The sequence below is a fragment of the Zeus faber genome, assembly GCF_960531495.2.
Source record: "Zeus faber genome assembly, chromosome: 21".
NCBI lineage: Eukaryota > Metazoa > Chordata > Actinopteri > Zeiformes > Zeidae > Zeus > Zeus faber.
In genome coordinates, this window is record NC_137208.1 from 7,285,334 (window position 1) to 7,304,100 (window position 18,767).

Here is an 18,767-nt window from a genome sequence, read left to right on the forward strand (position 1 = left end):
TGTTTTGTAGCATTAAATTAAGGAAAATTATACACGTGGTGTAAAGATAGATAGAAAGATAATAATAACCTTTCAAACACCACATGTGGCTCAAAGTGCTTTACTTTAAAAGACGCTGATCATAAAAAAAAACAACCCAAGGCAATGAATGAAAATAATAAATTCAAGTAAAAATCTTATTAGCTATATTATTAACATAGGATTTATATAATATAGACATTTCTGTAACGATGTGTAATATGCATGTCTAATCACTTTTTCATGGTTAAAGTATAGGGGTCCAGTTGCCTAAGACCGTCATAACAACCAAATATAAACCATTTAAATATGGCACACAAAAGCTGATGCCTGGTTGCCAGCCTGACAACTGCTTCAGAAAATGACTGCCAGCCTGTGATGTTAAAGAAAAGCCTTACAGATCTCTTCTTTTTGACAAAAAGAAAAATAAGAAGATGATATCTCAAATGGAGAGAAATTGATTGTATGTTAATCATTATGTTCTGTTAATTTGAAATTAATGGTCTGAGTCAGAGCTTTTTGGGTTCGGGTCATTTGAGTTATTGGGCGTCATGGCATTAAACGCTACACATGCAGAACAAAAACAACTCGGAGCAGTCCGAGTGGTGACTATGGTTTGTTTATTTGTTTTGACTTTTTGATTAGTCAAGTAAATTGTCTTTTGCACAAACATCGACTACCTGTGATAAATCCAAACCCGACACTCTGAAAAATATTCGGCACTTAATTTGACCACGTTAAGTGCTACCGTATTATAAGCATTTCAGTTTTGTTCATTATGTCTCGGCTATCATGCAGGCAGACGTGTTTTTTGTTTTTTTTTTACTTCTAAATTGATATTTCCATTAATGAAAATAAAACCAGTCAAAACGTGAAGTTGAGATAACACTTTCATTATTAATATTTAGTCACTAATTTATTTTGGCTTTATATAAAAATCTAGACTTCATATATCCTGTTGTCTTATCAAATTAGCCTTTGCTAGAATTCACATCCAACTGAATGACCGGTTGTTGTCGTGGTGGGAGGCTTTGAAATGGAATCGGAATGGTCAAATTGGCTGTGATGGATTTTTTTTGGGGGGGGGGGGGGTTAGTTACTATAAAACCAAAGCAGTGCTGTTCAACAAAATGCAGGTGAAGATATACGCACGCACGCACGCACACGATGAAACTCACTGGTTACCAGTTCCAATAAACCCCCCCCCCCACCCTCTCGCTCTCTCTCTTTCTCTCCATTGTGACTAATGTTTAATCATGTGAATTTCCACTGAGGATTGGTTAGTTAGGGGGGGTTAGTTACTATAAAACCAAAGCAGTGCTGTTCAACAAAATGCAGGTGAAGATATACGCACACACGCACGCACGCACACGATGAAACTCACTGGTTACCAGTTCCAATAAACCCCCCCCCCCACCCTCTCGCTCTCTCTCTTTCTCTCCATTGTGACTAATGTTTAATCATGTGAATTTCCACTGAGGATTGAAATTCATTTACACTTGTTCCGTGTATGTTGGAAAGTTACATCTCTTTCCTTTCTTCTCAGTTGTCAAAGACCCACACGGATGTGAGCAAATCTTTTTCTTTATTATGTTAATTCTTGTCCATGCTTGAAATCGGGTCATTGTAAGAAATCACACACACACACACACACGCGATGAAAAAAAAAAGGAAATAATCTTTATTTGGGGGGAGGGCAGGGGGTGGGGGGTTATTGTCTTCTTAATTTCTTGTTCCCAGCTAGAGGGGAAAAGGTGTCCTCGCGGCACAAAGAATGAAGCTCAACCAAACGGTGCCTTTCGAATATCGCCAGATTCAATCATGTTGAGCCTTGAGAGGGCGTCCGTCTCCGCACTGATCCCGAATGAAGCGTCGGTGTGAATAGGCGCCGACTCCCCTGCTCGCCCCCCTCGTGGAATGTGCCTTTTTGTTCAGGCTTCTCTGTCATTACAACGCCAGTGCTGTCAGAGCTGCTCCATGTGTAAAAAAAAAAAAACCCAACAAAAAAAAGAAACGTGAATATTTTTCAATGCTCCGACTCCTGCCCAACGCTGATGAATTATCTGTCAAACTTTTGTCTCCTCCTGAATACAAAAAGGCTGTTGGTTTTCCCCCACTGTCTTTTTTTTCCTGTCTACACGTCAAAGTAACTCTGCTTGCCACCGCCTCTCTTTTGCACACGGGTCAACGTCCATCTCTCCATCTGTCCGCCTATCTAACCCCTCATCTCTGCTCCTCTATTTCTGTATTTCTCTTCCTCCTTTTCTCTCTCTCTATCTCTCTCTCTCGCTCTCTCTCTCTCCACCTCTAGCCTCATGAAAGCTGGTCAGAAGCCCTCCCCGGCGACGCCAGGGAAGCCTAAGAAAGCGACGACCTTCCAAGAGTTTGAGAGCATCACCAGCGACGCCTGGGATGTTGGGGACGATGACGACGAGCTGCTGGCCATGGCCGCCCAGAACCTCAACATCGAGGTCGTCATGGAAACCGCCAATAAGGTGGAGGACCACACCCACACACATACACTTGGGCTGGGGCCTCATTCTGTATTACCATTATTTTGGTCTTTAAATGACATAAACATGTTGTCAAATCCCAGTAAATTATTATTTATTTAGTCTAAATCAATGATCATAAAGAGATATATCATAAAATGTCTAGTAAATGATGACTGAAATATGTAAGGGAGTTTTTTTTAACAACTTCATTAAGTTGGATCATGCTGAGTAGCTTATTAAAAACTTTCCTAAATAAAAAAAAAAAAAATTAAGAAATAGCCATTTAATGCTCAAAGTCTACATAATGATTTCAATGTTCCTTTTTAAATTGTATTTTTATAATCTTGAACATTTTGTATGTTACATACAAAATGTTTGTTTACATACAGTAAGTGTTTTTTATTTTTACATCAGTTACAAAGATTATAAACATATAAATGCTTCATCATAGCATATCAACTGACACTTCGATACGAGTCAATTATATTTGAATTCTTTTTAAATTGTTTATAAAATTGTTATATTGATACTTTGTTTGGAAGTTATGCAGCCAAATTCAGCGTCAATTCAATACCTCTATAGTCATGAATGAATTGTAATAATATAATATTTCTGTGTGGGGGGTTGAACTCATTCCATGAAATATTTTCGTAATGCCTGTGAGATAGTATGTACTGAAAAGTTTGTTGCGATTCTGATTTAGTATAAAATATCAATATATTGATATAGAATCGCAAAAAAAAGCCATTTCATCGATATTGGATTAAACGATGATGAATCGAATCATCGCCCTTTTATTTTGAAATTGAATTGTGAGATTCCGCTCATTACTCAGCCCTACACCTGATAAGCTTTGTTGTCGATGTCATCATTAAACTGCGACTGACCGCTGGAGTCCTAATCCCTGTTCAACTGTGCAGGTGATCGAGAACCACAGCAAAGAGCAGGAGAGACGGAGGCAGGACGACGAACACAGAGAGGAGGAGGAGGAGGGGGAGGAGGAGGAGGAGGAGGAGGAGGAGCACGAAGAGGCTGAGGAGGAGGACGAGGAAGAAGGCGAGGAGGAGGAGGAGGAGGAGGAGGAGGGGTATAGAGCGGAGGAGCGGGAGGCGAGCACAGCCGAGGTGTCCCTGGCGTCTGAGCCCAGCCCTGACAGCGATGGCCGCCTGGTGAAGTCACACAGTGAGGCTCCCATTGGCTCGCCCAGAGGTGTGTATGCGCGCCACCGCTGCATGTGCTTTCCTGCTCGCTGTTCTCTCCTCCTGCTCCTCGCTCCCCCGCTGCTATGACACAGATCAACAACCAGGCACCTTTTTTTCTCACTTCTTCGGCCACTGTTGGTAGACTTAAAATCACATCTTGGCGGAGGGGGGAATGGGGGGGGTGGCAAAAGTTGATTTTCTTTACGTCGATCGCGAATTTCTGGAATTCCGCATCACGCAGCTTTGAGAGTAGTTTTGCAACATGTTGTGCCATCTCTGCTCTTTGTGTTTCTCTGGTTTATCAAAAACGTGTGTTCATTGATTCTGTGCTGAGAAACTGACCTTAGGTTTTGATGTTTACAACCTTTTGGGAAGTGTAATTAGTTGTTTTTTTATGTTTTATTTGTCAAAACCCCCATAACTTTTGGCTTTCTGACCCCTTTTTCTCTCAGGGCTGGATTATTTTATATTTGAATTTATCACCTTTCATTGTTACTCACAAACTGTCATGAAAAAACCTCAAGCTATGATGCGCCGCCTCTCTTTAATGATTTATGAGAGAAGATGGGATCTGAATCTGACATGAAAAATTTAAAGGAGTAGCAATTCCAACACTAAAAAGTTTTGGTCAGGGACGATAACATACGTTTTATAGCAGATATACCTTACAGAAGTGCTATTCCCTTTTCCCTCTTTTCTGCCCATTTTCATCCTCTTCTCTTTTCATCTGCCTTTGCCCTTCTCTCTTTTCCACTCCTGCTTCTCTGATGCTGTTCTTCTCCTTTGATGAGTTGGACGGCAGCAGACGGAACCGAGGGCATTGCTGCCCAAGTCTTATTTGATAAATGCACACGGAAAGGCTTTCATTAGGGAAGAACACACACACACACACACACACACACACACACACACACACACACACACACACACACACACACACACACACACACACACACACACACACACACACACACACACACACAGAGTGACCAAGGCCTCTCCATTTTTTGTGGTCCTCTTGTGAAGAGTCACTCTCAGCTACTGTAATTGTCAATAATGATGGTTTCCATCTGTCTGAGGTGTGTGTGTGTGTGTGTGTGTGTGTGTGTGTGTGTGTGTGTGTGTACTGTAATTTCCATCCTCCCTCAGTACAGCACTATGATGGACAGGTCTACTTTACCAAATTACTCTGACTCACTATCTCTCCTCCCTGCTGACGTGCGTTAACTCTCCAACGTTATTTAAAAGCACTGTAAAATCATTAAAAAAAATCATACATCTCCACCATGAAAGAACCTATGGTGACCTGCTGATTTTTTTCTTATTTTATTTTATTAATTTATACATTATGTCCAAGTGAAGCATCTAGCATCAGTTTCCTGGGTATTTATTTGCCCTCATGAAAATGAAGAAGATTCATAAATTGCTCAGCGTTCTCGGGGCACAGTAGGGCTGGTGATCCTCCAGCTCTGGTGGAGCCTGGGAAAATCTCTCAAGGCTAAACCCATGAAATCATCAAGAAAAGGTAGAAAAATGTAATTGGAAAATGGCAGAAATAAAACAAATAAGATACCTGAGTAAAACTGTAAAGAAGTAAAGCGATCTAGATCTAGAGTGTTCCAAAGTAGGGGCCTCAAACTCAAACGATGAATATACTTTTACTCATAAAAATATACACATAATCCTAAAAAAACCCTCATTTATTTACTCTGATTTATGTTCTATAAACATTAAGGGAACTCTTGTGAATTGATTACGTTCAGTCTGATACTCAGATGCAGGAGTTTGGGATCTGTCCCCGTTGGCGTTTAACCGGGAACACTCAGCAGAACCCTGTCTGATTATCTGTGTAAATAAAATTACATTTCCCCTGTGTGTATATATAACTCTCTCTCTCCCCATTGGCCCCGTAGATGCGGCTGGGGAGCACGCGTCCCTCCACAGGCAGCGCTCGCTACCCCACCGGCCGCCCGTCATCCCCCTGGTGGCCCGGATGGCTGACCAGAACACGTCCGGGACGCTGGCCATGACGGAGAGAGAAGCGTCCCGGCTGGACAAGTTCAAGCAGCTGCTCGCCGGGCCCAACACAGACCTGGGTGAGACCTTTTCCTGTTTAGCTTTTTGGACGGGTACTTTGGCTCTGGTATCTGAACGGAATTTCAAAATTCCCCTTTAATTTGGATCGGAACACGATTGAAATGTCGAATCTTCCCGGGTCATTTCCGTCAGGCGATGACGGAGACACATCAGCCGATACTTGAATTTCGGCGCGTGGACTCGATATCGGCGGTGCAACTTCCTCGCTCTCCCGCGCCGCTCTAACTTTCTCCAGCTTATTCTCTCACTCTCCTTCTCTTTAACTCTCTCTCTCTTCTCAGCCAGCTGTGCTTTGCTTCTAATCATGCGACAAGGGGAAAGTCATGCAGCCATCTGGATGAGCAAAGCGCGGCGGGGGGGTTGTAAAAAAAGAGAGAGAGAGAGAGAGGAAAAAAAAGGAAACACCACAAAAACAAATGACTTGCCTTTGTCCTGAGCAGACGACAGGCCTCTATTGTTAGTCCTGCCCCAGAGACGCTGCTTCCCACTGTTGTCTTCCCGCAGCCCTTCTTATCTTTGCTGGCCGGCTTCTTCCTCGCTCTGCCGCGGGTAGGCGGTCGCCGTCCACCGGAGACGAGTCTGTCTTAAGACGAAGCTTTTATTACAAAGCAATATGTCGCTAATAAACAGGGGAAATATTAAAATACTAGTAGGTAAACATGCTTTTGACATTTATTAGAGTTAGTGTACTGTACATGCAGTGTAGAATTGACTATTATGATGTTACAGCAGTATTTGTGTTGTACAAAGTTATTCATTATATATTTTCCTGCTGCCTTAATTATTCTTATGCCATTATAAGAAATCAGAATCTTCCTTTTTTGACTTTGTAATATCTGATTGTATTTACCCCCTCCTAACACTTGAATATGATTAGTCATTTGGTACATTACTGGTTGATTAACAATAAGTTGCTGCTAAAGTCTACAAAAATGGCCTGTATTTTAAACGTCACCAATTTTAATTAAACTTTTTTAAACGACAATCACCTTCATCAAGGGGAAATGTGTCTGAGATTGATGCCACCAGAGTTTGCGGTATTTATGATTCTTGGTTATTGTGGTTATAATCCCAATTATTCTTCCTTTCCCTTAACGTTATGATAACAAACTCCCACTGACCAGAGTGGTGCAGACGCTAAAGCAACCAAATCTTTGTTTCTCAAGGTCAGACCTATTCAAACTGCATCAGTTCACCTTAATGCAAAAAGGTGTTTTGCTGTGGCCTTGAAAAACAAATTCTATGTGTTGGCACAAGTTCATTGTGCGGCAGAAGCGGCGGCGTCGTCTTTTCTGAGGTAAAGTTCTCTGCGCTTTGGTGAGACTCTGACTCTGCGAGGACCTTGGGAGCCATTTTTGCAACGGATCTTGCCGCAGCATCAAAACTGGACGTGCACTTCAAACACATGTGAGAGCATGTCTGCGAGCTGTGCACGTCCAGGCCGGAGCGCCCTTTCAACCCGGCCGTTGCACCTGGTAAATTGGGGGAAAAAAGAAAAAAAAGAGATGCTTTGACCTGCGTGCGCGTAGATGCGCTTTAAGCTCTGTATCTGGTGTTTGTGTTCATAAAAGCTGATTCATGAAAGCTTTGGAGAAAGTTTTTTTTGTAAACAGACGGAGGCGTCGCCGTCAAACGGGAGAACTGAGCGTTGAAAGAGGTTTGGGGCTTCTTTTGGGCTCTGTCCTGTGTGTCTGTGCCCAGGTCCTTTTATCGGATGTCCTTGGATGCTTTAGCTTATTTGTAGGTGCTTGCTTTCTTTTTTTTTTTTTTTACTTTTTTTTTTTCGTCATTGTCGTTTTATTTTGTGTTTTGGCACATCTGTGTCAGTTTTTGTGAAGCTGTCTAAATGAGCAATTAAAATGGAGAAGCCGCGACAAAAATATGTCGTTACAATACTAAAGTGTGTGTGTGTGTGTGTGTGTGTGTGTGTGTGTGTGTGTGTGTGTGTGTGTGTGTGTGTGTGTGTGTGTGTGTGTGTGTGTGTGTGTGTGTGTGTGTGTGTGTGTGTGTGTGTGTGGTTTTTAATTTGTTTTTTTAAACTCCATAAATGAATGGCTGTAGTTTACTAGTCAGTTTGGTGACCAATAAACAGGGTAAGAAAATATATTAAAAAAAAAAAGGAAAACGTATCAGAGACCAATGCAATTAAAAGTACAACACGTTAATGTGAGCTTGAGACAAAACCAAAACTCCCACCCAGGTGCCTCCACAGTATCACTTCACCTGAAGGTTTAATTGTAGTTTTTGTAAACCTCCACCTCACTGGCGTCATGCCTATTAAAACAAAATTAATATCCCACCCAGTCGGGCTTGTTGCACGTGCTCGGTGTTTTTGTAGCAGCGTGTGTGTGACCCCCTTCGCAAACCTTTGGGGGGGGGGCGTCGGATCTGTGGCTTACGCCGCATAACCCGTACATCAGCGGTGTGCCTGGCTCAGTCGGGTTCCATTAGAACCTTCCAGGCGTCACCGGGGCGGCCGCCTAAATTTAGTTAAGTCCGAGATAGCCCGGGATGGACCCGTCAGGCTGCTGGCAGCATAAAAGATGAACTTAATTCACTGGACATAATTAAGCGGAGGAGCAAAGCTGGAGAGGGGCGAGGAAGAAGAAGCGGGGGAGTGGGGGCGGGGGGGATTATAAAAGGTAAGGTAAGGTAAAACTTTAATTATTCCTCCGGGGAAATCAGGGTCAATGCGGCAGCATCGTTTGAATTGGGTGGAAAAGAGCTCTCAGAACACAACACAAACACAAGTCGTGTGGCTCCTCTTGTCTAGATTTAGGTTTTCATCATGTGGGCAGAGTGAAGTCCATCGGATGAATGGTTGTCGAGATAAGCGAACAACCTACATACATACATACATACATACATAATACAGAGATTTCTAGATTTAGATATTAAGACGCACAATCGGCTTGGACAGATTTACGATTAAATTGGCGATCGACATTGATGTCAGACGATTAATAAAAATAAAATTATCCTCCGGGGAAAATCGGAGCATTGAAACGGTGTAAGTGCAGTTTACCGTGTTGTGTAACTGGAGGGGAAGGAGCGGGGAAATGGGCAAGGGGGAAGGGGGAGGGAGAGAGGGGGAGGAGGCTCTCACCCTCTCCACTCAGAACTGTCCAGTAACCACTTGTGATCGGATCTCACTTCCCCGCTCTACATGCAAATCCTGTGATTATAATTGATCAATATAAAATATAATCTCATAGAGAAAGATTTTGATTTATTTTATTTCCTTAGTTTCTTACTCGTATGGAAAATGAAAAACATAACCCTAACTCAGAGAATTGGAACAGATTTTTTTCTTTTAATTTCTCCACCAGACAGCGGCGCACCGTGCACGCCCGGTGCCTGTGTTTTCATTTTATATATAGAATTAAAATTTTAGATGAGTTGTATTTATTCTTGTTTGTTTTGTTTGTACATGCATGAAACGGAATTGAGGGACTCTCCCTTTCCGTCCTGTTCCAAAAACACTTGCCGTGTCCGTTGGTATGGGGCTTAATTTATTATAAAACGTAATTTCTAAATAACAAATCCTGCACTTCTGTAATGGTAATTTGTTTTTTGTTTTAATTTGTTAGACCTTTATTTTATTTTTAGGTTCTGACAGCTTCTAAATGTGCATGTTAATGACTCAATTTAAAATCGAGAGCACCTTTTTAAAAAAAAAAAAAAAAAAAAAAAAAAGTTTAACCAACTTAAAGCTGTATCTCCATTCCACATTTTCAGTGTAATCAATAAAATGCTGTTGAATTAAACAATATCTGTGAAACTACAAACTGTTTTGAGGCAGAGAGAGATCCTCGTTTACAAAGGTGTCCAGTTAGAACAGGAATCCAAATACCATTAAATGCAAATGATTCCATGGCAGAATACATCGTATAAAATGCATTCTAAAAGTTTGCAGACTGCTTGCCAGTAATTGTGCTTGTTGATAGAAGAACTGATTTAATTGAAAACAGTCTCAGCTGTTTGATGTTCTGATGCCACGGGCACACCACGCGACTTTCAAAACAGTCAGATCCAACTTTCCGTCTCGCGATGGGGAATCTGGAGGTCGTCGCGCTTTGCACACCACGTGACTGACCGGTGACAGGGCGTCGTCACGCGTTACGAGATCTTCCACCGGGAGGAATCCCCGACGAGTCTGTCGGCTCCAAACTACGTATTGTCACGAAAACGCACGTGAGATGAGACCGGAAATGACGCCATACCAAGCGCGGGACGGGATTATTTATCTTTTTATTATATTCTTGATCACCGTATCACAAAATGATAAAAGCAGAATTTAAATAATAAATATATGTCTGCTCTCATTGGCTGTAGCTCATTGCGTCACTCCCAAGTCGATGCCGACGCGACCAGGTATTGAACCTGCTCGATACCGAACCGTCGTCTGCGATCGCTCGGTAAACAGTGGGATGGCGTTGCGAGCGCTTCACACAGCACGTTCACAGCAGCGCGCCGTGGTTTTCCTCCGATCTGGGGCTTTGCTCGGCAATCTCCCAAAACCCGTCGGCGAGTTGAAAATCAGGCCAGAACCACGTAGTATGAACTTGGCATTAGTGATATTTATTTTGCTGGGACACAATCTGGATATATCTAGATTGCAAGAGAGAATTGTCTCTAATTCTACAAAAACAATATTTTTTCGCAAAGTTGTGCCGAGGGGGGGATTAAAAAAAGGCACTAGATGGAAAAAGAAACCATGAAAAACAGATAAAAACCTGTTGGGTTGTCTTTTCCTTATATTTTTGGTTTCCCTGTTCTCAACACTTAAAATCCCAGTAGATCTAATCAAAACACCAAAACAAAAATGTGCAGTATTCGGTAACATGCTCCCTCCTGTTTCTCTTTACCTGTGCCATGCTGCGTGGGGTCCCGGCTGCTTGTTTAGCTTTGAAGGGCGCAATGAAGGTGTGTGTGTGTGTGTGTGTGTGTGTGTGTGTGTGTGTGTGTGTGTGTGTGTGTGTGTGTGTGTGTGTGTGTGTGTGTGAATATTTTCTTTTTTTAAATTAATGCAATAATATGTAAACTAAAAACAAGATAAAATAGTGTAATATATGGGATTATTTTTTTTAACAAAGTATTTAAGTTTGTTTTATTTTCATGTTCCGTCCACATCGTTATTCTGCAAACAAACAACAGTAATAGATGTAAGGCTTCCAAAACCTGTCTGACTGGTAAAAACCCACTGTTCACTGAGGCCGCGTTCACACTGCAAGTACAAGTGGCCAAGCTGTGGTTGTTTTTTTTTTTTTTTTTTTTTTTTTTTTCTCTCGTTTTTCTGTCTCTCTTTTTAGAATAACGTGACGGCAGCAAAAATCACACGAATCCGATATTTTAAAAACGGGACGCAGGCCAATTAGGAGAGCAATCAGTTCACGGTGGAGTCCTATTTCGGCCACGTTGAATGAGAACAGCCAAACAAAACAGGAGCACAGAGTAATAAATAATAATAAGAATTATTATTATTATTATTATAATAATTATAGTGTTCAAATCATGAATTTAAAAGCCAAAGGAACATTAATGAACAGGAATTAAATTCATTCATTAAATTGTAAAAGCAGATAAAGAGACATAAAATAAAGAAATACATACAAGAAATAAAAAGGAAAAGATAAGAATAAATAAGTAAAAAAACAAGTAGATAAAGAAAGGGGGGTGACATGACATAAAAGCAGATCTATAAAAATTGCTTTTGAGAAGTGATTCGCTGACTCTGCTGAATCTCCTCGGGCAGGTCGTTGCAAAGCCGAGGGGCCCCGACAGGAAAGGCGTGGTCACCTTTACTTTTAAGTCTAGACTTTGGGCCCCGCCCGCCTGAGGATCTGAGGCTGTGCACTGGCTCACATGGGCTCTTTTTTTGCGATCGGCCAATAAATTTTTTTTTTAATTTGTTGTTCAAAGTTTGGGTCAGAGTCAGTACTCCCAAGTTTCTGGCAACATACTTGACATTTGCTGACAGAGTGCCGAGGCCACTCTCAATTGGACTGGCACAATTTGGGGGAGTGAACAATATGACTTCTGATTTTGAATTATTGACATGAAGATAATTTTGTGCCATCCGACGGTTGATATCACGGAGACAATCTACAAACAGCAGCTCAGCTGCTTGGGTCGCTGTAGCAGAGACCTTGTGTCTTTGGATAATTTGGCCAAGAGGCAGCACATGGATTGAAAATAAAATTGGACCTAAAATGGAACCTTGCGGTACACCGCAGGTCATTTGAGCTGAAGAGGATGAGTCGTTACCTAGGGAGACGGCCAAGGTTCTTAACAAAAGGGAGGAATAAAACCAGCCCAGTCCTTGATGCCAACCCAGGTGTTAAGATGGTCAATTAAAAGTTTCCGTGATCTACAGTGTCAAAGGCTGCACTTAGATCTGAAAGAACTAAGATTGCACTATCCCCCCCTGTCAGTGGCTAAAAGGAAGAATTTAGATTTGAGGACTAAGACCTGCGGTGGGAACGTGGAGGTGTGGGACCTCTTTCAGCCGCAAAGCCCCCGCACCTCACCTCAAAAGTGTGTGTGTGTGTGTGTGTGTGTGTGTGTGTGTGTGTGTGTGTGTGTGTGTGTGTGTGTGTGTGTGTGTGTGTGTGTGTGTGTGTGTGTGTGTGTGTGTGTGTGTGTGTGTGTGTGTGTGTGTGTGTGTCAGGCACAGTCTGTCTTGCGCAGACTACCGTTGCACTCTGTTGGACTTTGAGTCATCGGGGCGGCTCCGGCAGATTTCCTGCATTCTGCCGTTTCCTTTTTACTTGATAATAGTTTCTGAGAGTTAAGAGCTGCCACCTGACATTGCATTACTGCCCAATGACGGTAACGCACCGGTTGCCATGGAGACGCTCCACAGTTTTTTGTTTTTTTGTTTTTTTTCTCCCCATTTTTCTTTCTTTACCTCCATTCTCTGCTGATCTTTACTCTCCATTTCTATTTGATGCATGCGCGCACACACACACACACACACACACACGCACAGAAGCGCACACGCACACATTCTGACTGTGATTTCCTTGTGGTCTGTTGGTGGTGCTGCAGCTCTTTGTCAAAGCTCTGCTACAGCGTGTCCTCACTGCCACTGCCCAGGTTACAGAACCAGCACCTTCTACGTTTTTTAAAGTCCCCTACCCCACCAGCAATCCTGTTACACGGCCAGACGGCGTGCCATAGGCTTACCATCGGCCCGATTTGCACAGTTAATATCTGCCATCAAAGCTGGGAAATGTCAGTGTAATTCGTTCGAACCCGGTCCTGACGCCACATTCGACGCCGGCGTCAATTGTGTGACAATGACGCATCGCTGACGGCTGTTGGAGAGGGGGGCGATAATGCAGCCGTCGGCGCCTCCCGGTGGGTAGGCCTCTGGGAAGTGTGGCAATACGGCAACCTCTTGCTCTTAAGAAAACCCATTTGAAAATAGAGCAGAACTCATTACTCAAACATTCCCGAGCAATGGCTTTATCCCCATGACATTTGTGACAGTTATTTACTCTATCTGTCTTTCGCTCTCTCCTTCTCAATTCGGCTAAATTGAATCGTGCTTTTTTGGCAGTATTCATAAATAACATGATGCCAAGTAAATTAATCTAAATGAAACGCACGGTGCAGAATAAGTAAATACGATACGTTGAAGTGTTAAAGTGAATTCATTCTCACTGATTGTAGGTACATATTTGGGTCTCTCTCTCTCTCTCTCTCTCTCTCTCCCCCTCTCTCTGTCTCTCTCTCTCTCAGTAGCAGGCGGCCTGTTCCCTGGCATGGCGGTTTGCTGTCTGGGTGAATGAGAGTCATTAATTGTGCGCGTTGAGTGGCTGTAGTAGCAAGGAATACATTGCCACAACAATGCCCGTATTTATTTGTAAGAACTGAGCGGGAGCAGTCGGATGCTGATCATTAGCTGTGAGTTGGCAATGTGTAAGTCAGCAGAAGTCACTTTTTCCACGAGGCCTCATCTGCACATTTATTAATTTTTCGTCCCATCATTCGGGAATTGGATTATACAGGGAAAGCATTTTTTCTGTTGTTATATTTGTTTCCTTTGTAGTATCAACATACTTCTGGCTGTTGCTGTGCAGTTACTTAACAGAGCAATTTATAGTTTTCTATTTCATAATATCTTTGTTTCTAATAGGACTTGTTTATTAATTATAAATGCCATTTTCATTGTTTTCATTAGATTTTCTTCAGTTGGTGCGTTTGTGTGCAGAGAGCACATTTATTTTCTATACCTATCTAACTGACAGTTTATTGCATTATGGCCGTTCTTTGAGACGTGTGAAGGTGACATTTTTATTTTTAAGACTTTGCTGCAGATGCTTGGCCTGCATTTGATATTAAAAATCTATCTATTCATTCACCTTTTTTTTTTTTTTTTTTATGGGTAGTGGATCTCTTAACAAATATATGACCCATACGTAAACCCATTGGCCCATTTGTGAAAGGCCTTTCAATCTTTGCGGCGGTTTCAAAACCGGAGAGTTGTTCATAATCATAAAATCTACTACCGGTTTAAGATTATGTTGGAAAATTTGGTTCCATTGTTGTTTTCTAGGCATTGAAGTTATATAGTTGTGCCTCATGAGCTCCAGAAGCAGACATCACGGCACTCCATCAGACCTCCTGAGCACATGTTATCCAAACATTATTATCATTTAGTTCAGTTATCATTCAGGATGCTCAGAGCATTCACACTTTATAGAAGTGGGGTTTCACTTTTTAATGTAACAGCATATGACAACGGTGTCCTTCCATTTGGACTTACCCACCAAGTAAACTAGCCCAACAGAGCTCTGCAGTAACCGCCTGCAACGCTGGATTGAATATTGTTTGCTGAGCTTTCAACATGGAAATTATTCCCCTGCAGACAATTTTGTTTAACCAGCATTATGGGTTTGGCATTGATGGAATTAAATAGTTCCCATAATCACAGTTAGAGATATACTTTGGGGTTTTATGATTATTGTACCACAATTACACATGCAATTATATTGCTTAAGTGGTTTGATAGCCACCAGTGATCATGCAGTAGAATAAAATAATAAATTAATAATAAAAACAACCTAGAAGGCCCTGGAATGCAGACTCCCCGTACTGTTGGAAGGCTAAGAGTAGCACAGAAGTGTTCAAATTGTGCAGTTCAAATCTCAATCTCAAATTATTCACAATACTAAGTAATCAAATCAGAATCTATTGATTAGCCTATGATTCGACACATTACCCATTGCAAAAATGTAATTTATCCTGATTTATTATCCTAACTTTGATTAAAATCTTCAAATTATGGATGAAAACTTTCAACTTTGGCATTTTATTTAAAGCACTTTGAACTGCCCTTCTGTGTTAAATTCGCTATAAAAATAAATGTACCTGTTTCTTGAAGCACGTTGTGAAACATCTCGATTGTGTCATCCACAAAATGCATTTTTAAGACCAAGAATATTACCCCCTCTGAGGAGGTAAATTGCATCAACCAAGTGAATTAAATAAGAATCATTCTCAAACAAATTCTGAGCTCATTAACAATCAACCTCCTGGAGATGTGCCCCGATAGGGCTCATTGTACTTAAATGAATTCATGATGCAAGCTAGCCACTAGTATTGGTGAGAGGCTTGATTTGTATGCTAATTTAAATCAGCACCGAAATAATGAATTTATCAGCATATATCTGTTGTCTTATTTTCTTTTCTTTTTTCCCCTTTTTACCTTTTTCGATAAGCTTTGTATGCTGTGTTTTTCTTTCTTTTTTTTTTGTGCTTCTTAAGGTGCCGAGTCGATGACAAGCTTTTGTTGATTCTGTTTGTTTATTTGCTGAGGCAGCTGCTGTTGCAGAATGCAAACCTGCGTATTGGCCAACTATTTTTTTTTTCCTTTGTTTCTTTCGCTCTGCGTCTGCCTTTTTGAATTTGAATTGTAGTATAGTAGTATGTGGTTGGATCCCTGACAGCAGGAGAGTTGGAATACGAGGGTTTGTTTATGCGTGTGCGTGTATCTGCATGTGTGCTTCTGAGGACCTTGTGGTGTTGTGCCCGAGTGGCTGCGATTCGTCTGAGCGGCGCCTGACTCTTGCATGGCTGTGGGCCGCCAACTGTTTCCCCCCGCGCTCCCATCAGAGCCTCGCTCAGCCAGCACTGACTGACAGCACTTCCTCCCTCCTGGCTGGCCTGTGTCTTCCAGTTTTCTTACTGCCCTCCACAGTGGGTGAGACCGCATGCACGGGCAGGCAGGCAGGCAGATAAAATGACTGCCTAGCAGGCCAGCAGGCGGAGAGGTGAGACACGGACACACACTCACAAAAGCACACTTTTAACTTTATAGTTTTTCCCCCACTATGCATGAATAGTACTTTGTCGATCCATGGTTGCTTGTGTTGAGAGCCCTCGATCCAAATGACAGTGCTGTTGTTTGGTTCCACTTTGCAATCCCATCTGATTGGGCTGCAGGTCCTCTAATCGGATGCATAATCGGAGTCTCATCAAGGCTAGAGCCCTGGTTCTTGGTCCGGCTAAAATCCCGTCTTGTGACCTGAATGCAGGCAATTAAGATGTAACCATCCTTTGACCCACCCTTGAGCAAGGCAGCTAACCCTTAGTTCAGTGCGTATTTTTCTTTATTACTGTGCCAGATGTCTGGCATATGTCTGTTATAGATTCATGAATTGTTCTCTGCCTGTAATGCAAACTTAATAAAGTAGCACCAACTGTTAGGGACAGTCGTGTTTAACCGTTAAAGAAGATGTCTCGCAATTACCAAGAATTTCAAGTAGGGTATATTGTTATCCATTCAGCAGCCAACTACTTCCAGTGAGTCGCTGAGTATTGTGCTGTGTGAAAATCATTCAGTCTCCACTCGCGAAATGGGGGATCTGAGGCAACTTTCCCCGCGTGATGTTATTTAGTAATTTTCTACATGCCGGGAACTCTGCAAACCGACTCAAGCCAGCTATTTAACTTTTGATGTTAATGACTCTGTTCCGGCAGCGCTTGGCTCGTCCCTCCTTACAACTTGTCAGGCTCAGAAATGTTTCCTGCTTTAACTGCTGCCCAAGCTGCTTTAGTGAAACAGCTGTTTAGCAAAGACTATGAGGATGTTCATACATGAATGTATACTCCCCTTGTAACCATCCTGCTTGGTTGTTGCATCTTGAGGGGAATTTTGATGTTGATATCGACTTTTCGGATAGGCTTGGGCGATATCCAAAATGTTATACCGCGATACACAATATTAATTGCGGGGGGGGGTTGTTAAGAGGTTGAAGGGGAAGTCTTTCCGTCACGCATTGTTGTGCACAGCACCTTTTTGGATTCATTCAGTACACATACACTAATAACACTGTTTTCTTTGGAGAAAAGGTGAACCTTCATCCCGGATCGTGGAGAATCTGCTGCTCCGTCCGTCGTTCCCCGCGGCCCCGCGGACGGAGGGGGGTGATATTGCTATACTGTGAAAATATTGCGTATGGTGGCAAATATCGTGATTTTCAATATCACTGAATATTGGCCCAAGCCTACTTTCAGTTAGATTTGCCCTTTTAGTGTGGTAAGAATTATTGAACATTCATTACCTCTGTGGGTCCCATATCGGTGCAGCTGTTATGGTGTTCCAACAGAAGGTACATGGTTTTCTAATCACACCCATTGGTCCCCAGCTTAACTCCAGCCAAGACTAAGTGTGTCTACTTTAACTTCATGCATAATGGAATACAGTGGACTATGGACCATGGGGTATTGCCTTGTGTTGAGGCTTCATCCCTCTCTAGACTAAAAACCCCAAAACAAAGGTGACATGTGAGGTGGGTCCTGCTTAATCAGCTAATTCTAAAGCATGTGTATCAAAACCCAATGGCAACCACAACATCCAGGTGTTGAAGCTAATGTGGGAGTCCTTTAAGTTGCAGCTCCGCAATGGCCGGTAGATGCTGGCTTAATTAACGGAACCACCATGACTCAACCCCATTAACCAGATTTTAATATTTCTGGTACCGTTTCGTGCTGTGTAAACCAAAACTCCAGGCTTCAAATCATCTACTCATAAACCAACAGGTAATGTCACAGATGTTACGTCCCTTTTTCTACAGTCTTATGATAACAGTGCACAACGTTAAGGCCTTCGCAGATGATGCCACCCTTTTACTCTTTTTTTTTTTTTCTATTTAGATTTGTTATCAACACCCATTGTATAATCTTATATGCATTAGAACACAATACGTGGGAAATTTCTTCTGCCCATTCCTTAATTGCTATTGCTACTTATTTTCAAAGTTTCATTCAAATAGAGGTCAGTGGAGGTAGGGCTTGGTTCACAGTTTTAGATGTATGGGGCTCACAGATGAACAGTTGATGTTCTCTCACAGCCTCTTCAGAATTCCTGCTCCATCCTCTGAGGGTCACTTGTGGCTCGGGCTCGGGCTCCATCCAGTCAATTTAGTGAGGAGGTTTTCTGCCATAATTTGTATAACGACCTGTTCAAGTCTTTCAAATACAGCCAAATAATTAATGCAACAATTTAGACCTGCTAAGCTCTATCGTTATTTAACGAGTGGCATTTTTTTTACTTTGTGACCCTCTCCAAGCCCGCCGCTGAGGCTTTTTCTTTTTATATTTATTTTACCTCCAAGATAAATAACGTCACGGTTTGTCTTTTCGTCTTTGTTTATCAAACGCAATACTATGGGGACAGCAGAGTCTGATCTAAAACATGTATTTTTGTTCATCTGTCCTTGAAACCACCAGGTAGCTAAATTGTTATCTAGCAGCCACCGGTACTTTGGTTTTAGAGTTGTTTTGGAATCATCGCCCCTGGATAGTGTCAAGTGGGGGGAAAAAAAAGACAAACCAAAACAAACATCAATAAAACAAAACAGAGTAATGGTACAAAAAAAAAAAAAAATCTTATGCCTTAAATCTATTCCTACACTCTTGGGAATTGTCAGTCTTGTTTGCAATG

At 42.0% G+C, this 18,767-nt stretch overlaps 1 protein-coding gene across 2 annotated transcripts in view; it reads left to right on the plus strand.

Annotated features, from left to right (window-relative positions):
* Positions 1 to 18,767, plus strand: part of tbc1d22a (TBC1 domain family, member 22a) — a 163,981-nt gene that overhangs the window by 3,061 nt on the left and 142,153 nt on the right. For both annotated transcript variants that reach the window (XM_080022691.1, XM_080022690.1), the window contains exons 3-5: positions 2,330 to 2,513; positions 3,434 to 3,722; positions 5,629 to 5,811. In XM_080022691.1, the coding sequence (XP_079878817.1) occupies positions 2,330 to 2,513; positions 3,434 to 3,722; positions 5,629 to 5,811 (656 nt within the window). The remainder of the gene's footprint in view (positions 1 to 2,329; positions 2,514 to 3,433; positions 3,723 to 5,628; positions 5,812 to 18,767) is intronic.